Source organism: Puma concolor, chromosome B2 (assembly GCF_028749965.1).
Source record: "Puma concolor isolate L17-30 chromosome B2, mPumCon1.1.hap2, whole genome shotgun sequence".
Lineage (NCBI taxonomy): Eukaryota > Metazoa > Chordata > Mammalia > Carnivora > Felidae > Puma > Puma concolor.
The window spans coordinates 96,540,263-96,562,661 of NC_141671.1; the positions used below are offsets into that span (position 1 = coordinate 96,540,263).

Here is a 22,399-nt window from a genome sequence, read left to right on the forward strand (position 1 = left end):
TTTTTTGGTCTTATTTCTGTGGCTAGGACTGCCAGTACTACATTTTGAATAAAAGTTTGAAAGTGGATATCCTTGTTTTGTTCCTGATCTTAGAGAGAAAGTTCTAAGTTTTTCACTACTGAGTATATTAACTCTGGGGCTTTTTTATGTATGACCCTTATTATGTTGAAGTGTGTTACCTCTAAACCCACTTGTGAGAGTTTTTATGATGAATAGATGTTGAATTTTGTCACATGATTTTTCTGTATCTATTGAAATGGTCATATGATTTTTATCCTTCATTTTATTTATGTGGTATAACATGTTGATTGATTTGCAAATATTGAACCATCTTTGCATCCCTAGAATAAATCCTATTTGTGGTAAATGATTTTTTAATGTATTTTTGAATACAGTTTGCTAATATTTTGAGTATTTTTTTGCATCTGTGTTCATCGGGATATTGGCCTATAATTGTGTGTGTGTGTGTGTGTGTGTGTGTGTGTGTGTGTGTGTGGTATCCTTGTCTTGTTTTGGTATCAGGGTAAAGCTGGCCTCATAGAATGTATTCGGAAGCTTTTCTTCCACTTCTGTTTTTTGGAATAGTGTGAGGAGAACAGTTATTAACTCATCTTTAAATGTTTGGTAGAATTCACCTTTGAATCCCTGTGGTCCTGAACTTTTATTTTTTGGTAGTGTTTTAACTAACAATTCAGTTCTGTTGCTAGTGACCAGTCTCTTCCAATTATCTATTTCTTCTTGAATCAGTTTTGGAAGATTGTATATTTCTAGGAATTTATCCATTTCTTCTAAGTTGTCCAATTTGCCATATAATTTTTCATGATATTCTCTCACAATCCTTTGTATTTCCATGGTGTCCATTGTTAATTCTTTTTCATTTCTGATTTCATTGTTTTGGGTCCTTTCTCTTTTTTTCTTCATGATTCTGGCTAAGTGTTTATTAATTTTATCTTTTCAAAGGACCAGCTCTTTCATTTTTTCTATTGTGTTTTTTAATCTTTACTTTGTTTACTTCTGCTCTGATTTATCATTTCCTTCTTCTACTCACCTTGGGCTGTATTTGTTCTTTTTCTAGTTCCTTTAGGTATAAGGTTAGATTCTTGATAATCTTTTTTTGTTGTTAATATTTTGTTTTTAAGTAATCTCTACACTCAACATAGGGTGCAAACTCACAACCTCAAGATCAAGAGCCACTTGCTCTACTGAATGAGGCAGCCAGGTGCCCCAAGGTTAGATTCTTTATTTGAGCTTTTACTTGTTTCTTGAGGTAGGTCTATATCACTATGTATTTGCCTCTTAGAACTGCATTCATTATGCCCCAAAGATTTTGGACCATGGTGTTTTCATTTTCATTTCCTCTATGTATTTTTAAATTTCTTATTTGATTTCTTCACTGACCCATTGTCTGTTTAGTATCATGTTATTTAGCCTACACATGTTTGTGTTTTTTTCAGTTTTTTTTCTTGTGATTGATTTCTAGTTTCTTATCCTTGTGGTTAGAAAAGATGCACAATATGATTTCAGTCTTAAATTCTTAAGAATGAATTCTTAAATTTATTGAGACTTGTTTTGTGGCCTAATCTATTCTGGAAAATGTTCCATGTGCACTTTAATTTTTTTTTTCAACGTTTACTTATTTTTGGGACAGAGAGAGACAGAGCATGAACGGGGGAGGGGCAGAGAGAGAGGGAGACACAGAATCGGAAACAGGCTCCAGGCTCTGAGCCATCAGCCCAGAGCCTGACGCGAGGCTCGAACTCACGGACCGCGAGATCGTGACCTGGCTGAAGTCGGACGCTTAACCGACTGCGCCACCCAGGCGCCCCCATGTGCACTTTAAAAGAAGGTTATTCCATTGTTTTTGGATGGAATGTTTTGTATGTATCTGTTAGGTCCATCTGGTCTAATGTGTCATTCAAAGATACTGTTTTCTTTTTTTTTTTTTTTTAATTTTTTTTCAACGTTTTTTATTTATTTTTGGGACAGAGAGAGACAGAGCATGAACGGGGGAGGGGCAGAGAGAGAGGGAGACACAGAATCGGAAACAGGCTCCAGGCTCTGAGCCATCAGCCCAGAGCCTGACGCGGGGCTCGAACTCACGGACCGCGAGATCGTGACCTGGCTGAAGTCGGATGCTTAACCGACTGCGCCACCCAGGCGCCCCAAAGATACTGTTTTCTTAATTGATTTTTCTGCCTGGCTGATCTATCTACTGATGTAAGTAGGGTACCCCCTACTATTACTGTATTATCACAAATTTCTTTATGTCCACTAATATTTGCTTTATGTATTAGATGCTCCAGTGTTGGGTACATAGAGTATTACAATTGTTATATCCTCTTGTTGGATTGATCCCTTTATCCTCATATAATGCCCTTTTGTTGTCTCTTGTTAGAGTCTTGTCTTAAAGTTTGTTTTGTCTGGTGTAAGTATTTCTACCCCAGCTTTTTTTTTCCCCACTTCCATTTGTGTGGTAAATGTTTTTGTTTGTTTGATTTTTGTTTTTTGGTTTTTTTTTTTATCCCTTCACTTTCAGTCTATTTGTGTATTTAGGTCTGAGCTGAGTCTCTTATAGGCAGAATATAAATGGTTGGGGTTTTTGTTGTTGTTGTTTTGTTTTGTTTTGTTTTACTCATTTCACCACCCTGTGTCTTTTAATTGGAGCATGTAGGCTATTTACATTTAAAGCAATTATTGATAGGTATGTACTTACTGCCATTTTGTTAATTGTTTTCTAGTTGTTTTTGTTGGTTCTACTCTGTTCTTTTCTCTTGCTCCCTTTCTTTGTAATTTCTTTTAATTTTTTTAAGTTTTATTTATTTATTTTTGAGAGAGAGAGAGAGTGAGTGGGGGAGGGGCAGAGAGAGAGGGAGAGAGAGAGAATCCCAAGCAGGCTCCATGCTGCCAGCACGGAGCCCGATGTGGGGCTCAAACTCACACACCATGAGATCATGACCTGAGCCGAACGAAACCAAGAGTCGGACTCTTAACCAACTGAGCCACCCAGGCGCCCCTCTCTTTCTTGTAATTGATAAGTTTCTGTAGTGTTATATTTGGCTTTCTTTCTCTTTAATTTTTGTGTATTCTTTGATAGGTTTTGGGTTTTTGATTACCATGAAGTTCATATATAACATATTAACTATATAGCAGTCTGTATTAAGTTGATTATCACTTAAGTTCAAAAAATGTTAAAAAAAAATGTTTTACTCCCTCCATGTTTTATGTATATGCTGTCATATTTTATATCATTTTATTCATAATTTTCTTACATCTAATTATGGCCACTTCTTTTTCCTTAAAGTCCCTTTAACATTTCCTATACGGCTGGTTTAGTGGTATAAACTCCTTTAACTTTTGTGTGTCTGGGAAACTCTTTAGCTTTCCTTCAGTTGTCCATGATAACCTTGCTGGGTAGAGTATTCTTGGTTGTAGGTTTTTTCCTTTCAGTACTTTGAATATATCATGCTACTTCCTTGTGGACTGCAAAGTTTCTGCTGAAAAATCAGCTAATAATTTTATAGGGTTTCTCTTGTATATAATTTTTTGCTTCTCTCTTGCTGCTTTTAAAATTCTCTCTTAGGGGCGCCTGGGTGGCACGGTCGGTTAAGCGTCCGACTTCAGCCAGGTCACGATCTCGCGGTCCGTGAGTTCGAGCCCCGCGTCGGGCTCTGGGCTGATGGCTCAGAGCCTGGAGCCTGTTTCCGATTCTGTCTCCCTCTCTCTCTGCCCCTCCCCCGTTCATGCTCTGTCTCTTTCTGTCCCAAAAATAAATAAACGTTGAAAAAAAAAAATTTAAAAAAAAAAAAAAATAAAATTCTCTCTTAATAATTAAAATATTAAAGATTAAAGATAATGTGTTATGGTGTGGACTTCCTTGGCTTTATCTTGTTCAGAACTTTCTATGCTTCTTGAACCTGAATGTCTATTTTTTTTCTCATAGGTTAGGAAGGTTTTCAGCTATTATTTCTTCAAATAAGTTTTCTGCCCCTTTTTTTCTCTCTTCTCCTTCTGGGACTCCTATAGTGTCAAAGTTTATTTCCTTGATGTTGTCCAAAAGATCCTTTTACCTGTCCTCATTTTTTTCTTCCAAGATTTTATTTAAACTCAAGTTAGTTAACTTATAGTGTTATATTGGTTTTAGGAGTAGAATTTAGTGAATCATCACTTACATATAATACCCAGTGCTCATCACAAGTGCCCTCCTTAATGCCTTTCACCCATTTAGCCCGTCCCCCTATCCACCTTCCCTCCAGCAACACTGTTTGCTCTCTACAGTTAAGAGTCTCTTATGGTTTTCCTCCCTCTCTGTTTTTTACTTATTTTTCCTTCCCTTCTCCTATGTTCATCTATTTTGTTTCTTAAATTCCACATATGAATGGAATGGTATGTCTTTAACTAATTTCATTTGGCATAATATAGTCTAGTTCCATCCACATTGTTGCAAATGGCAAGATTTCATTCTTTTTGATGGCTAAGTAATATTCCGTTGTATAAATATACCACTTTTTCTTTTTTTTTTTATTTATATATGAAATTTATTGTCAAATTGGTTTCCATACAACACCCAGTGCTCATCCCAAAAGGTGCCCTCCTCAATACCCATCACCCACCCTCTCTTCCCTCCCACCCCCCTCAACCCTCAGTTTGCTCTCAGTTCTCAACAGTCTCTTATGCTTTGGCTCTCTCCCACTCTAACCTCTTTTTTTTTCCTTCCCCTCCCCCATGGGTTCCTGTCAAGTTTCTCAGGATCCACATAAGAGTGAAACCATATGGTATCTGTCTTTCTCTGTATGGCTTATTTCACTTAGCATCACACTCTCCAGTTCCATCCACGTTGCTACAAAAGGCCATATTTCATTTTTTCTCATTGCCACGTAGTATTCCATAGTGTATATAAACCACAATTTCTTTATCCATTCATCAGTTGATGGACATTTAGGCTCTTTCCATAATTTGGCTATTGTTGAGAGTGCTGCTATGAACATTGGGGTACAAGTGCCCCTATGCATCAGTACTCCTGTGTCCCTTGGATAAATTCCTAACAGTGCTATTGCTGGGTCATAGGGTAGGTCTATTTTTAATTTTCTGATGAACCTCCACACTGCTTTCCAGAGTGGCTGCACCAATTTGCATTCCCACCAACAGTGCAAGAGGGTTCCTGTTTCTCCACATCCTCTCCAGCATCTATAGTCTCCTGATTTGTTCATTTTGGCCACTCTGACTGGCGTGAGGTGATACCTGAGTGTGGTTTTGATTTGTATTTCCCTGATAAGGAGCGACGCTGAACATCTTTTCATGTGCCTGTTGGCCATCCGGATGTCTTCTTTAGAGAAGTGTCTATTCATGTTTTCTGCCCATTTCTTCACTGGGTTATTTGCTTTTCGGGTGTGGAGTTTGGTGAGCTCTTTATAGATTTTGGATACTAGCCCTTTGTCCGATATGTCATTTGCAAATATCTTTTCCCATTCCGTTGGTTGCCTTTTACTTTTGTTGGTTGTTTCCTTTGCTGTGCAGAAGCTTTTTATCTTCATAAGGTCCCAGTAATTCACTTTTGCTTTTAATTCCCTTGCCTTTGGGGATGTGTCGAGTAAGAGATTGCTACGGCTGAGGTCAGAGAGGTCTTTTCCTGCTTTCTCCTCTAAGGTTTTGATGGTTTCCTTTCTCACATTCAGGTCCTTTATCCATTTTGAGTTTATTTTTGTGAATGGTGTGAGAAAGTGGTCTGGTTTCAACCTTCTGCATGTTGCTGTCCAGTTCTCCCAGCACCATTTGTTAAAGAGACTGTCTTTTTTCCATTGGATGTTCTTTCCTGCTTTGTCAAAGATGAGTTGGCCATACGTTTGTGGGTCTAGTTTTGGGGTTTCTATTCTATTCCATTGGTCTATGTGTCTGTTTTTGTGCCAATACCATGCTGTCTTGATGATGACAGCTTTGTAGTAGAGGCTAAAGTCTGGGATTGTGATGCCTCCTGCTTTGGTCTTCTTCTTCAAAATTACTTTGGCTATTCGGGGCCTTTTGTGGTTCCATATGAATTTTAGGATTGCTTGTTCTAGTTTCGAGAAGAACGCTGGTGCAATTTTGATTGGGATTGCATTGAATGTGTAGATAGCTTTGGGTAGTATTGACATTTTGACAATATTTATTCTTCCAATCCATGAGCAGGGAATGTCTTTCCATTTCTTTAAATCTTCTTCAATTACCTTCATAAGCTTTCTATAGTTTTCAGCATACAGATCCTTTACATCTTTGGTTAGATTGATTCCTAGGTATTTTATGCTTCTTGGTGCAATTGTGAATGGGATCAGTTTCTTTACTTGTCTTTCTGTTGCTTCATTGTTAGTGTATAAGAATGCAACTGATTTCTGTACATTGATTTTGTATCCTGCAACTTTGCTGAATTCATGTATCAGTTCTAGTAGACTTTTGGTGGAGTCTATCGGATTTTCCATGTATAATATCATGTCATCTGCAAAAAGCGAAAGCTTGACTTCATCTTTGCCAATTTTGATGCCTTTGATTTCCTTTTGTTGTCTGATTGCTGATGCTAGAACTTCCAGCACTATGTTAAACAACAGCGGTGAGAGTGGGCATCCCTGTCGTGTTCCTGATCTCAGGGAAAAAGCTCTCAGTTTTTCCCCGTTGAGGATGATGTTAGCTGTGGGCTTTTCATAAATGGCTTTTATGATCTTTAAGTATGTTCCTTCTATCCCGACTTTCTCAAGGGTTTTTATTAAGAAAGGGTGCTGGATTTTGTCAAAGGCCTTTTCTGCATCGATTGACAGGATCATATGGTTTTTCTCTTTTTTTTTGTTAATGTGATGTATCACGTTGATTGATTTGCGAATGTTGAACCAGCCCTGCATCCCAGGAATGAATCCCACTTGATCATGGTGAATAATTCTTTTTATATGCCGTTGAATTCGATTTGCTAGTATCTTATTGAGAATTTTTGCATCCATATTCATCAGGGATATTGGCCTGTAGTTCTCTTTTTTTACTGGGTCTCTGTCTGGTTTAGGAATCAAAGTAATACTGGCTTCATAGAATGAGTCTGGAAGTTTTCCTTCCCTTTCTATTTCTTGGAATAGCTTGAGAAGGATAGGTATTATCTCTGCTTTAAACGTCTGGTAGAACTCCCCTGGGAAGCCATCTGGTCCTGGACTCTTATTTGTTGGGAGATTTTTGATAACTGATTCAATTTCTTCGCTGGTTATGGGTCTGTTCAAGCTTTCTATTTCCTCCTGATTGAGTTTTGGAAGAGTGTGGGTGTTCAGGAATTTGTCCATTTCTTCCAGGTTGTCCAATTTGTTGGCATATAATTTTTCATAGTATTCCCTGATAATTGTTTGTATCTCTGAGGGATTGGTTGTAATAATTCCATTTTCATTCATGATTTTATCTATTTGGGTCATCTCCCTTTTCTTTTTGAGAAGCCTGGCTAGAGGTTTGTCAATTTTGTTTATTTTTTCAAAAAACCAACTCTTGGTTTCGTTGATCTGCTCTACAGTTTTTTTAGATTCTATATTGTTTATTTCTGCTCTGACATTTATTATTTCTCTTCTTCTGCTGGGTTTAGGCTGCCTTTGCTGTTCTGCTTCTAGTTCCTTTAGGTGTGCTGTTAGATTTTGTATTTGGGATTTTTCTTGTTTCTTGAGATAGGCCTGGATTGCAATGTATTTTCCTCTCAGGACTGCCTTCGCTGCGTCCCAAAGCGTTTGGATTGTTGTATTTTCATTTTCGTTTGTTTCCATATATTTTTAAATTTCTTCTCTAATTGCCTGGTTGACCCACTCATTCGTTAGTAGGGTGTTCTTTAACCTCCATGCTTTTGGAGGTTTTCCAGACGTTTTTCTGTGGTTGATTTCAAGCTTCATAGCATTGTGGTCTGAAAGTATGCATGGTATGATTTCAATTCTTGTAAACTTATGAAGGGCTGTTTTGTGACCCAGTATATGATCTATCTTGGAGAATGTTCCATGTGCACTCGAGAAGAAAGTATATTCTGTTGCTTTGGGATGCAGAGTTCTAAATAGATCTGTCAAGTCCATCTGATCCAATGTCTCATTCAGGGCCCTTGTTTCTTTATTGACCGTGTGTCTAGAAGATCTATCCATTTCTGTAAGTGGGGTGTTAAAGTCCCCTGCAATGACCACATTCTTCTCAATAAGGTTGCTTATATTTATGAGTAATTGTTTTATATATTTGGGCGCTCCGGTATTCGGCGCATAGACATTTATAATTGTTAGCTCTTCCTGATGGATAGACCCTGTCACTATTATATAATGTCCTTCTTCATCTCTTGTTACAGCCTTTAATTTAAAGTCTAGTTTGTCTGATATAAGGATGGCTACTCCAGCTTTCTTTTGGCTTCCAGTAGCATGATAAATAGTTCTGCATCCCCTCACTCTCAATCTAAAGGTGTCCTCAGGTCTAAAATGAGTCTCTTGTAGACAGCAAATAGATGGGTCTTGTTTTTTTTATCCATTCTGATACCCTATGTCTTTTGGTTGGCGCATTTAATCCATTTACATTCAGTGTTATTATAGAAAGATATGGGTTTAGAGTCATTGTGATGTCTGTATGTTTTATGCTTGTAGTGATGTCTCTGGTACTTTGTCTCACAGGGTCCCCCTTAGGATCTCTTGTAGGGCTGGTTTAGTGCTGACGAATTCCTTCAGTTTTTGTTTGTTTGGGAAGACCTTTATCTCTCCTTCTATTCTAAATGACAGACTTGCTGGATAAAGGATTCTCGGCTGCATATTTTTTCTGTCTAGCACACTGAAAATCTCGTGCCAATTCTTTCTGGCCTGCCAAGTTTCAAAAGAGAGATCAGTCACGAGTCTTATAGGTCTCCCTTTATATGTGAGGGCACGTTTACCCCTTGCTGCTTTCAGAATTTTCTCTTTATCCTTGTATTTTGCCAGTTTCACTATGATATGTCGTGCAGAAGATCGATTCCAGTTACGTCTGAAGGGAGTTCTCTGTGCCTCTTGGATTTCAATGCCTTTTTCCTTCCCCACTTCAGGGAAGTTCTCAGCTATTATTTCTTCAAGTACCCCTTCAGCACCTTTCCCTCTCTCTTCCTCCTCTGGGATACCAATTATGCGTATATTATTTCTTCTTAGTGTATCACTTAGTTCTCTAATTTTCCCCTCATACTCCTGGATTTTTTTATCTCTCTTTTTCTCAGCTTCCTCTTTTTCCATAACTTTATCTTCTAGTTCACCTATTCTCTCCTCTGCCTCTTCAATCCGAGCCGTGGTGGTTTCCATTTTGTTATGCATTTCGTTTAAAGCGTTTTTCAGCTCCTCGTGACTGTTCCTTAGTCCCTTGATCTCTTTAGCAAGAGATTCTCTGCTGTCAGCTATACTGTTTTCAAGCCCAGCGATTAATTTTATGACTATTATTCTAAATTCACTTTCTGTTATATTATTTAAATCCTTTTTGATCAGCTCATTAGCTGTTGTTATTTCCTGGAGATTCTTCTGAGGGGAATTCTTCCGCTTGGTCATTTTGGATAGTCCCTGGCGTGGTGAGGACCTGCAGGGCACTTCCCCTGTGCTGTGGTGTATAACTGGAGTTGGTGGGCGGAGCTGCAGTCAGACCTGATGTCTGCCCCCAGCCCACCGCTGTGTCCACAGTCGGACTGGTGTGTGCCTTCTCTTCCCCTCTCCTAGGGGCGGGATTCACTGTGGGGTGGGGTGGCCTGTCTGGGCTACTTGCACACAGCCAGTCTTGTGATGCTGGGGATCTGGCGTATTAGCTGGGGTGGGTAGGCAAGGTGCACGGGGGCAGGAGGGGCAGGCTTAGCTTGCTTCTCCTTAGGTGATCCACTTCAGGAGGGGCCCTGTGGCAGCAGGAGGGAGTCAGATCCGCTGCCGGAGGTCTGGCTCCGCAGAAGCGCAGAATTGGGTGTTTGCGCGGAGTGAGCAAGTTCCCTGGCAGGAACTGGTTCTCTTTGGGATTTTGGCTGGGGGATGGGCGGGGGAGATGGCGCTGGCGAGCGCCTTTGTTCCCCACCAAACTGAGCTCTGTCGTCAGGGGGCTCAGCAGCTCTCCTTCCCTTTGTCCTCCAGCCTTCCTGCTTTCTGAGCAGAGCTGTTAACTTATGACCTCCCAGACGCTAAGTCGCGCTTGCTGTCTGAACACAGTCCGTCAGGCCCCTCCGCTTTTTGCAAGCCAGACTCAGGGGCTCTGCTTGGCCGGCGAGCCACCCCTCCGCCCCGGCTCCCTCCCGCCAGTCCGTGGAGCGCGCACCGCCTCGCCGCCCTTCCTACCCTCTTCCGTGGGCCTCTCGTCTGCGCTTGGCTCCGGCGACTCCGTTCTCATACCACTTTTTCTTTATCCATTCATCAGTTGATGGACATTTGGGTTCTGTCCATAATTTGGCTATTGTTGATAGTGCTGCTATAAACATTGGGGTGCATGTGCCCCTTTGAATCAGTATTTGTGCATTCTTTGGGTAAACACCTAGTAGTGCAATTGCTGGGTTATAATATAGCTCTATCTTTAACTTTCTGAGAAACCTCCACACTATTTTCCAGAGTGTCTGCACCAGTTTGCATCTCCAGGAGCATTGTAAGAGGGTTCCTCTTTCTTCACATCTTCACCAACATCTATTGTTTCCTGAGTGGTTAATTTTAGCCATTCTGACAAGTGTGAGGTGGTATCTCATTATGGATTTGATTTGTATTTGTATTATGAGTGATGTTGAATATTTTTTCTTGCATCTGTTAGCCATTTGTATATCTTCTTTGGAGAAATGTCTGTTCATGTCTTCTGCCCATTTCTTGACTGTATTATTTTTTGGGTGTTGAGTTTGATAAGTTCTTTATAGATTTTGGTTACTAGTCCTTTATCCAACATATCATTTGAAAATATCTTCTCCTATTCCATCAGTTGCCTCTTAGTTTTGTTGAATGTTTCCCTTGTTGTGCAGAAGCTTTTTATCTTGATAACATCCCAATAGTTCATTTTTGTTTTTGTTTCCCTTGCTTCTGGAGATATGTCTATAAAGAAGTTGCTATGGCTGAAGTCAAAGAGATTGCCGCCTGTGTTCTCTTCTAGGATTTTTATGGCTTCCTATCTCACATTTAGGTCTTTCATCCATTTTTAAATTTATTTTTGTGTATGGTGTAAGAAAGTGGTCCAGTTTCATTCTTCTGCATGTTTGTGTTCAGTTTTCCCAGTACCATTTGCTGAAGAGCCTTTTTTTTCCATTGGATATTCTTTCCTGTTTTGTTGAATAGGAGTTGACTATACAGTTATAGGTCCATTTCTGGGTCCTCTGTTCTGTTACATTGATCTATGTGTATGTTTTTGTGCTGGTACCATACTGTCTTGATGAGTACAGTTTTGCAATACAGCTTAAAGTCCAGAATTGTGATGCCTTCAGCTTTGTTTTGCTTTTTCAACATTACTTTGGCTATTCAGGGTCTTTTGTGGTTCCATTCAAATTTTATAATTGTTTTTTCTAGTTCTGTGAAGACTGCTGATGTTATTTTGATAGGCATTGGATTGAATGTGTAGATTGCTTTGGGTAGTATAGACATTATTTTTTAAAATTCTTTTCTCTTTTTGCTGTTAAGCTGTTAAGCTTAGGTGCTTTTCAGATCCCACTGATATGTTCTTCTGCATCAGCTAATCTGTTGATTAAATTTTGTTTTAAAATTTTTAATGTTTATTTATTTTTAATAGAGAGAGAGAGGGAGCATGGACAGGGGAGGGGCAGAGAGAGAGGGAGACACAGAACATGAAGCAGGTTCTGGGCTCGCGGGGCTAGAACTCACAAGCCATGAGATCATGACCTGAGCTGAAGTCAGACACTTAACTGACTGAGCCACCCAGCTGCCCTAAATTTTGTTTTAAATTTCAGTTACTGTATTCTTCAACTATGATTCATTCTTTTTTTCTATTTTCTGATTTCTGCCAGTCTTTCCTCCAGCCCAGTAATCATCTTTACAATCATTACTTTATATTCTTTATCAGGCATATTGCTTATCTCCATTCCATTTAGTTCTTTTTCTGAGGTTTTGTCTTGTTCTTTCTTTTTGAACATATTCCCCTGTCTCTCCATGTTGCTTGACTTCTCTTTTTGTTTCTATAGATTAGCAGAACAGCTGCTTCTCCTAAACTTGAAGGAATGGTCTTAGGTATGGTCATCCCCTATATAGACTGTGTGCTTGGTGACTTTTGCTGGCTTTCTGGAGCTGTGGACGGTGTGGGCCAGGGGTCTTAGGGCTCTTTGTGCTGTAGGCACCTGGAAAAACAGCTGAAGTTGAAATGGGGGCAAGCTGAGGGTCCCAGGGCTCTATGAACAGAGGGCACCTTGCCAGGATAGCTGAAGCTAAAGTGGGTTTAAACTGAGGTTTCCAGGGTTCTTTGCACAGAAGATGCCCTGTAGCAGTGGCTGTAGCTAAGGTGGGGTATAGGCTTGATGATCCTCCATGAAGCCAAGGTGGGGTATAGGCTAGGGTATTCCATGCAGGGGGCAACCTGACAGGATAGCTGAAGCTAAAGTAGGCATGGTCCAGAGTGGTCCCTGGGCCAATATGCCCAGGCAGGAGAGCTGAAGCCAAGGGGGAGCAAGCTGGGGTGTCTTGGGTGCTAAGCACAGTGGATGCCTTGGCCAGGTGACTGGAGCCAAGACTGACATGAGTGGGATTGTCTCTGAACAGAGAGTGCCCTGGTGGGGTGGCTGGAACAGGCACAGGTGGGGTAGGCACAGGTGGGGAATTTCCAGGGTGCTTCATGCAGGGAGCACCCTGGTGATGTAGCTAGATTTGAAGCAGATGGAAGTCAGAAGGTACTGGAACTCTCTGCATTGGAGGTACCCTGGAAAGCTGTCTGAAGCCCAACTGGTGTAGGCCTGGAGTGTTCCAGAGTGCTTTGCTTTGCACCTTGGTACAAAAGCTGTTGCTATGATTGCTAACCAGGGGTTTCCAGGCCCTGTGGCCACCTTGGTGGAATGAGTAGGCTGATGTGGGCTAGAAGCCCAGGGCTCACTGACAGGCAGGCTTATTAGGATGCCTGGGCTGTACCCTGGTCTGTGCTTTGAAGGTGGAGGGAGAGTGTAGACTATGTCTAGCAGTTCCTCTCACCTAGAGATGATTCCAGAAGCTCTCTTGCTGTTTGGCAGAATTCTAGGGCTGGTTCTTTTATATGATAGCTATTCTTTTAAATTGCAGGTTTGTTTGTTTGTTTGTTTTGTGCCCATGGACAGATAGATCTGCTCCCAGTCCCTCAGTACCATCCCTCCCCACTACTGTTTGCAGCAGTGGAGGGGTCCTTTGCTACCATCTCTTGCTGTTCTCTTTTGCCATATTTTGTTGTGCAGAAGCTGTTCAGTTGGCCCTAGTTCTTCTTCAGGAGGAATTGCTCTATAAATAGGTATAATTTGTTGTGTTGCATGGAGGAAGTGAGTTCAGTGTCTGCCTACATCACCATAAGACTGGAATTCTAGATGGGCCTTGTAATTTTATCCATTCAGTCACTCTGTGTCTTTTGACTGGAGAATTTAGTCCATTTACATTTAAAGTAGAGCAACAGGTATGTACTTATTCCATTGTGTTAATTGTTTTATGGTTGTTTTGAAAATCCTTTATTCTTTTCTTGTTCTCTTCCTCGGTGACTTGATGATTTTCTTTAGTGGTATGCTTAAATTTCTTTCTCTTTCTCTTTTGTGTATCTACTGTGTGTTTTTGCGTTGTGATTACCATGAGGCTTACATAAAACAACATATAACAGTATTTTAAGTTGATGATGACTAAGTTCAAACACATTCTAAAGCTCTACAGTTTTTTACTTCCCTCTGACTCCACAATTTGCTTTTGATGTCACATATTACATTTATCTTGTGTAGCCATTAATATTTTTTGTAGTTATGGTTATTTTTATTACTTTTGTCTTTTAGCCTTCATACTAGTTTTATAAATTAACTCACCATTTTTACATTAGATTATTCTGAATTGTATAATATATTTACTTTTGCCAGTGAGATTTATACTTTCATATGTATTGCTCTCACTAATTAGCACCTTTTCCTTTCCTTTCAGCATTTCTTAGAAGGCATTTCTAGTAGTGATGAACTCTACAGCTTTTGCTTGTCTGGAAAACTATATCTCCTTCAATTCTGAAGGACAACTTTGCTTGATAGAGTACTCTTAGTTGACACTTCGTTTCAGCACTTTGAACATATTATCTTGCTCCTTTCTGGCCTGCAAAATTTCTGCTGAAGAATATACTCATAGTCTTATAGAGTTCCCTTGTATGACAAGTTGTTTTTCTCTCTTTGCTTTAAATATTCTCTCCTTGTTGGGGCGCCTGGGTGGCTCAGGTCACGATCTTGCGGTCTGTGAGTGCGAGCCCCGCATTGGGCCCCTGTGCTGACAGCTCAGAGCCCGGAGCCTGTTTCAGATTCTGTGTCTCCCTCTCTCTGACCCTCCCCCATTCATGCTCTGTCTCTCTCTGTCTCAAAAATAAATAAACGTTAAAAAAAAAATTAAATATTCTCTCCTTGTCTTTAACACTTTAATTATGTGTCTTGGTGTGGATCTCTTTCAGTATATATGTTTTTGAACTTTCTGGGCTGCCTGGATCTTGCTGTCAGTTTCCTTTCCCAGGTTGGGGAAATGTTCAGCCATTATTTGTTCAAATAAATGTTCTGCCCCCTTTTCTCTCTTCTTCTGGGACCCTATAATGTGAATGTTGGTCTCTTTGATCTTGTCCCATAAGTTCGTTAAGCTTTCTCATTCTCTTTTCTTTTTGCTGCTCTGATTGGATGAGTTCCACTGCCCTGTTTTCAAGTCCACTGATTCTTTCTTTTGCTTTATCTAGTCTGCTATTGAACAATGTAGTGTGTTTTTTTTTTTTAGTGCAGATATTGTATTTTTCAGTTCTGTGACTTCCGTTTGGTACTTTTTTATATTTTTTCTTTGTTGAAGTTCTTACTGTGTTCATCTATTCATCTCTCACGCATGGTGAGCATCTTTATGACAGGTACTTTGAACTTTTTACCAGGTACATTACTTACCTCTGTTTCATGGAGGGCTTTTTCTAAGGTTTTGTCTTAACCTTTTGTTTGGAAGGTATTCCTGTTTCTTCATTTTCTTTGACTCTGTGTTGGGTTTTTATCTATTATTTAAAATAACCACTTCTCCCATTCTTGAAGGGGTGACCTCATGTTACCTTACTATTGAAACCTATTGTTCAACCCTGCTCTAGCTCTTGATTGTCTGCCAAACCTTTGTGATTGTCCAAGCAGCCTACTATAGTCTTGGTGGCTTCCAGTAGGTGAGGGTGTACCAAGATCTCTCAGTGCCCTAAAGGAGAGTATCTCAGTCAGCACCTAGATTCAGGCTGATTGGAAGCCAGACACTCAGACAGCAGCTTTTAAAATATGCCATTATTCCTCTTTCAGGGGAAGACTGGATATTTCTGTGTGCTCCCTCTGTGCTGATCCTTGGGATAATAGCCAGTTAAGAACTGTTTCTTTGTTTGCCACCATTAACACAAGAACACAAGCCCTGTGAACACAAGTACCTCTGGCCACGAAAGCCAGGCTATCAAGGGATGTGGTATGGCCACAAATGCTGGAAACTCTGATGATATGGGGCAGGACAGAGGCAGGAAGATGATGACACCTGCCAGCCTCCCTGGTCTCCAGAGGGGATTGTAGTTTTCCCTTAGATGTGTTTTTAATGAGAAGTTTTCCCCTTAGGCCACAGTGATGAAGATAAGCTAATAGGCCTCTTTCACAGAAATACTAGAGGTGCATTTCAGACTGCTGTCTCTGTGTTGTGCCCTGGCGAGGAGGGAGCCGCTTAAGAACTGTTTCTCCATTTGTTGCAGTCCTATGAGACTCACAAATGTAAGTCCCCCAGGCCACCAGAGCCCAGTGTGATCAAGGGTTGCCCTTAGGCAGCAGCTGCAAAATCCACGGCACCAGATGTGTGAATGAATGCCTTTCCAGGAAATACTGGTGACACGGAAGGAGGCAGAAGGAGAGTGTGAAAATGGCTCCCACTGGCCTCTGTGGTCTTCCGAGTAGTTCAGTAGGCTGCTATGTGTGTGTTAAGTTAGAAGCCTGTCCCTCCCTCAGGACAAATCTTTAAGATAAGCACACAGGTGTTTTTCACAGGAAGACTGGGCACTTTTCAGTTGGCTTCCTCTCCGCCGAGCTCTGGGGGTGGCCAGAGCAGTCTGCATGAGCCCTTTAAGAACTGTTTCTTGGGTGTGTGAAATGGGTGAAGCCGTCACAAGGCATAAACTTCCAAAAGTTTTGGGGATGTCATGTCCAACATGGTGACTATAGTTAATAGCACTGTGCTGTACATTTGAAAGTTGCCGAGAGTAGATCTTAAAACTCTTAGAATTTTCTCTATTCTCATGGACTTTTCATCTTTCAAATTAAAACTGTGAGTAGACTACAGAAAACAAAAGTACTTCTCATTTTGCTATAGCCTCCAGGTCTCATGGTCACAAACACCATTGGCTGTCAAAGCTAGATGCTTTGGGGGCTCGTCTCTTAGGTACAGATCTTAAAAGTTGGGGTGCCATGGGGCGCCTGGGTGGCACAGTCGTTAAGCGTCCGACTTCAGCCAGGTCACGATCTCGCGGTCCGTGAGTTCGAGCCCCGCGTCAGGCTCTGGGCTGATGGCTCAGAGCCTGGAGCCTGTTTCCGATTCTGTGTCTCCCTCTCTCTCTGCCCCTCCCCCGTTCATGCTCTGTCTCTCTCTGTCCCAAAAATAAATAAACGTTGAAAAGTTGGGGTGCCAGATGTGGGGTCCAGACCCTTCACTCCTCAGGAAGAATCTCTTGAGTTGTGAGTTCCCCCTGGGTGGCCGTGCTGGGCGTGGGGGGTGGGTAAGGTAAGATTGTGTCTCAGCCTCTCCTGTTTCGATGTGTGTTTTCTCATTTTCCCAACTCATAGGACTTATCTACTTGTGTTTCTTTTAGAGGACATTATTCTGTATGTAGCTGTAGATTCAGTGCATCTGTGGGAGGAGGTAAGTTCAGGACCCTCCTATGTCACGATCTTGAACAAGAACCCTCTTGTTTATGATCTTAGTACTGCAATAGTGGGTAAGAGTACAGACTCCAGGGTCCAGCTGCCAGGGTTACTGCCCTGCCTGTTCACTTCCTGGCTGGGGAACTTAGGTCTTTGTCGAATGGGGGTAAGGGTAGCAAATGGCTTGTAAGGTTGCTTGAGGACAGAGTGCTTAGGGCTGGGGGGCACTGGGGACTCAGCAAAATAATTTATCCTCTGTCTTCTCCATCTGGAGGGTCAACTTCTTGAGGGCAAGACTTTTTTTCTTGGCACCCCTGCCCCCTAGAATGAATGGATGGAGACTATGGCTAAATATTCCGTATTCATTGGCCTCAGCCCTCATCCCACTGGCCTGACTATTGCATTCCAGTCCGATCTCTGCTTTTTTCTGGGCCCCTCACAGCTTTCAATCCTGTCTTTCATGCACCTTTGGGTCTTTGTAGCCTTTCTGGTCAATGGCTTTGTTGTCTGTCCCAGGGAACTCCCCAAGGCTGGTGAAACTGTGTATAATACACAGACTGGTGACAGGCTTTCTTGGGTGAAATTTAATCTTTCCAGCGAGCAGCACCATTTGTGTGTAATTGCCGAAGTTCTAGTGGGAGTATTAGGACACAGTAATTGCCAAATTTTACACTATTCCAGGTGTGTACACATGAAGCATGGTAAATGTGACTATTTCACAAAAGCCACAAATGCTCTATGGTGTGTGTAGCAAGGCCCTGTGATGAGGCAGTTAGACTACCTGTGCACTGTGTGCAGCTTTGTTTTCAAAACACCGTAGATCAGTGTAAGACAGAGCGGAGGGGCAGAGCACTGGACAGGAGAAGGTGGCATCTAATAGGGGAGATACCTGAGATTTGGGAAGGAGCCAACCTCATATACTTCTAATGTTTAAGGCTTAAGAAAGCTACCTGCAGGGGTGCCTCAGTAGCTCAGTCGATTAAGCGTCTTTGGCTCAGGTCGTGATCTCAGTTTGTGAGTTTGAGCCCCCCACATCAGACTCTCTTCTGTCAGCGTGGACCCTGCTTCAGCTTCTCTGCCCCTCCCCCACATTTTCTGTCTCAAAAAAAACATTAAAAACAATTTAAAAAAAAAGCTACCTTCAGTTTGTGGGCTCAGTTAACCAGCTAAAATCTAGATGTGAGAGAACTCGCAATTAGAGACCAATTATTTGGTAGGCATTTTTATAAGTGTACCGTATTGCTTATTTCTCATAATTACCACTCACTGAGAGTTGGGATTTGAACTTGGGCCTGACTGACTTCTCCTGAAGCTGAGACCCTACCCACTGCATTTTCACTTTCCACTGTTAAGTAGGAGACCTCATCGGCAAAGTAGGGCTGGATTTTGTGCCAGCTTGACAGTGCTCTGGACTGACTGGGAACAACCCAGTTGTTCGTACCTCAAATGACCCAACTGGTCTAAGGGAAAGGCTGCCTCTAGCTTATCTATGCAACTGTATTTTTTTCCCCTGCCATGCTGGTCAGCAGGTGCATGGCAGCTAGTGTTAGCATCTCTCCCGGTAGGTGGTGGGTGGTGGTGATGTCAGTCTGTACGTGCTGATAGCAGGCGGCACACTTTTCTCGGGGGGAGGGGGATACAGTGCATCACATGTTCGATGACAGCCACACTGTATACATTTCTTATTGAAACTCTGATAGAATACCTGATTCTAGATGAGAAAGTAGCCACCTTTCAGCTAGGCTTGCTATGTAGTGATATATACTTGACAGAAAACGGTGTCTAATTTCAGACCTCAATGTGAAAGGCAGGGCTCTAAAGAAAAGCACAAATATGTATGACTGGAAAATCGGACTTATCTGGGGAAGTACAAGTTAATGGAATAACGAGGTGATCTTTTAAACTTTTTTAAGGTTAAGATACTTCCTACAAAGTAGTGGTTTTATTTTAGTCATCTGATGAAGCAAGACAAAGAAGAAACTGTTTTCTTCTCATAAATTAGATCAGCATTTCCCAGACTGATGCCCAAAGGAACAGTGTTTCATGAGATGTTAATGCCTTGAAATGTTATGAACTATACTTTGAGGAATGGTATATCCTCCTCCTAAAGACGTGGGGTGGCAGGGGTGAGGGACCGAAACTGTTTAAGTCTGTTCCTAAGTGGTCCGTGGGGGAAACAGCTTGGGAAATGCTGAAATTTCTGATTTTAAGGTAAGTTTGGATAAATGTATCTGGGTAGTTCACTCGTGTGATCTCTTAGTTTTATATGCTAGGTACTCTGATGTCCAGGATAGTTTGTAACCAAACTGATAGGTCAATAATCTGAAGCTTCTGGTCTGCCGCTTTTTAAGAAGATGTGTCCAAAGCAAAAGAGCCCTGGCTCCGATGATCGGCTGAGTGGTTAATACAGAGGAGAGTGAGCCTGCCTCTAATGGCCGCATCACAATAAACCAGGGAGCTGGAATGGATGCACTCAACCTCTTCTCAGGGCTGGCCTTCTAGGACTTCCTTGTTTGGAAACTAACTTGTACGGAAAGGCGAACTGCTTTTCCAACACAAAAGTGATGTGATCCAGAATGCCCCTCAACACAAAGGAACCAGAAATCAAGCCTCCCATTCTTAAATAACATTTATTATTGTTGTAAAGAAGTCTTTTTCATGAGAACAGCTCTCACATTTAAAGCTATATTGGTTACGGTTACAGAAGCACATTTCACTGAGTGCTCTATATGAAGTGTGCCCGACTACGGATCTGAATTCAGCGATTATTCACGATGTGTTGGCTGCCATTTAGCTATTTATCCAAACATGCCTTTTTAATTTTTTTTTTTTTTTTAAAACATGTGCCTGCACAGGGTGGAAAAAGAAACGCCAAGGGCTTGCTAAAAAGGAGAAGCCTAAAAAAGATAAAATTCCCGCAGCAGTTCTGTTCAACTGCAGTCTGTGAGTGCGGGAATAGTGTCCACGTGGGGAAGCATGATGCCCAGTGGTTTCTCCGGGTTAACGGTGTGAAAGCCCTTGAGGTTTTCCCCGGCTGTCAGGAGGGAGTGGGAAATTCCATTTACTGAATCCAGTCGATGTTCAGGCACCGTGCTATGAATGCAAACATATCCGAGACTTCTTCTATCACTTTGGCCGTGGGCTTCCCAGCCCCGTGGCCTGCCTTGGTGTCCACGTGGATAAGCAGGGGGTTGCTCTGCTTCCGGCTACGGCCCACGATGTACTGAAGGGTGGCAATGAACTTCAGGGAGTGGAGCGGGACCACGCGGTCATCGTGGTCGGCGGTGAGGAGAAGCATGGACGGGTACTGGATGTCGTCTGCCTCCGGTAACTTCACGTTATGCAACGGAGAATATCTGAAAGACAAAGGCAGTTTCGTGGGGCCAGATATCTAAAGCAAAGTTGTTTGTTCGCTAGGCTCATCAAGGAGGACTGGTGGGCCCAGTGAGCGAGGCAGCGTAGCAGCTTAACTTCTCCAGCGACGGCTGCAGCTAGCTGGCACACGGGGGACCGCCACAGACCCTGCCTGCATCGTCAGCTGGGCCCTAGCGGGCTGCGCTGTTGGAAACCGGGCAGCGGTGTCATGTATTTGCTCGCGCTTTGGAAGACTGTAAAAAGCAAAAAACTCACGGGGCTGTTGAAATGACCGTAACTATATATGTACACTTACGGTCTTGAATGATTCCCGTACTCTTTAGACTTACTTTTTCGCGACTACAAAGCGGACTGACTTTAAACCACTGATTGCGGACGTCATAGGTGCAAGCCTTTCTTTTGTTGGAAAACTTTGAATTTCAAGTTACAGCTTTTTGCCCCTTTAATATCTATAAAACTTTTATTCCAGGCTCAGCTTGGCAGTCTTGGGAAGAACACGGGTCCCCTCTGGGCCTCTTGCCGGCTCTCACAGGCCAGCAGGAAGAAACGGCCTTTGGCCGATGCTGATGGAGTTAGCGGAGGAGCAGAGAGGAGGCGCCTTCTGAAGCACAGCCTTCCAGGTAAGCTAACAAAAGGGTTTTAAGAATAAAAGTGTAGCCAAATTAAACAGTAATTGATAGTAGTTAGGTGAGCAAGATGTCTTATTTTTTCTTCACATCTGACTCAATATGGACATCATGTCTTGCAGAGCGTTCGGTATTAATGAATACCATCAACTATTTTAGTAGAGTTTTATTTGGAGGGTGAATAGTCAAAAACAGTAAAATTTCTGCTCACTTAACCATATCAAGACTGAGAAGTTCTGGAGGTAAGCCTCCCAACAGAAAAGAGGGGGGTGGCAATGGATCGGTTTTCTGGTTCATTTAAGAGTGCTCTTGGATCAACCCCAGATAAGGGTTAGTTCTCGGGGAAAAAGGTTTGGAAAACTCTGCCTACTCAGAATACCAACCCCTACCTGTGAGATTCACACACATGCCACACTTATACATCAAAGATTCTGAGAAGTTCTGTAGAAAATTTATTGAAGCTATTCCCAAACTTGGAAATTCAGCTCCTTCATTGGGGAGACCCCCTTTAGTCTCCGGACGGTGCTTCATGGGACACGCTGCAGGGTTTGAGCAGCTCCCGGTAAGGCCCCCTCTGGCTCAGCTTGTGGTGTAGGGCTGAGCTCTCTGCTCATTTGGGAACAGGAGGTATGAGGAAACTACTGCCCTGCAAGTACCAGTTTGGAAAATTAAAGTCTAAAGTAGGAATATCCCAGACATCTTGAGAGAAAAAAATACTTAGAACCTTCTTTCCCCCCAAATTAATTTTAGAAGTATTAAGTTCCATTGAATATTTTGTTGCCTTTGATAAACAATTCAGTCAGTATTTTCAACTGAGTTTAGATGGGACTTCTCTCCCTACGTGTGTATTTTCTTTAATTTGAACTAGAGCCTCTTTAAATATTCAGCTTTTACTGGTATTTGCCAATGAGGTTATCTGTGTTTAAAAGTATTTAACGAAAAAACTTTAGTCATTTTAGCTGAATCTCTAAGTGAGGAGCTAGCCACAAAAAACACTGAAAGAAAAAGTTTTTGGAGAAATTATTGTACTGAAATTTAAAGTTGACTAAGAAGGTTGGGACAGGGGACACAGAGCTCTTCCACCATCCTAAGGGCAATTCCTAACTGCTGCTGATAACGGTCTCCAAACCCCTAAATGTGGGAAGTGAAAAGAATGTAGCTTGCAGTCTCGAAGAGTCTGAACACCTGCCATTTTCTCACTGTTCTTGCCAAAGTGGTTGAAGGCGAGGAATGAAGCTGTGCAATACTTTCATAATGTGATGTAGTTTCAAATATACATGGTTACACTGAGAGAACAAAATAAGTTTAATGTACTTGCATACATCTCTATTTCCTTCTTAAAAAATTCCATATATAGATGTAAAGTATGATGACACCTTTTTCTATTATT

The 22,399-nt window shown here is 41.8% G+C and overlaps 1 protein-coding gene and 1 long non-coding RNA gene across 2 annotated transcripts in view; one reads left to right on the forward strand and one right to left on the reverse strand.

Moving 5' to 3' along the window:
- LOC147581121 (uncharacterized) overlaps positions 1–22,399 on the forward strand; it is a 154,212-nt gene that overhangs the window by 87,496 nt on the left and 44,317 nt on the right. Inside the window, exon 3 of the long non-coding RNA XR_015251440.1 lies at positions 20,853–21,003. This is a non-coding gene — a long non-coding RNA (uncharacterized LOC147581121). The remainder of the gene's footprint in view (positions 1–20,852; positions 21,004–22,399) is intronic.
- Positions 19,620–22,399, reverse strand: part of PREP (prolyl endopeptidase) — a 120,022-nt gene continuing 117,242 nt past the window's right edge. Inside the window, exon 15 of the mRNA XM_025925407.2 lies at positions 19,620–20,364. Within this exon, the coding sequence (XP_025781192.1) occupies positions 20,070–20,364 (295 nt within the window). The 3' untranslated portion in view covers positions 19,620–20,069. The remainder of the gene's footprint in view (positions 20,365–22,399) is intronic.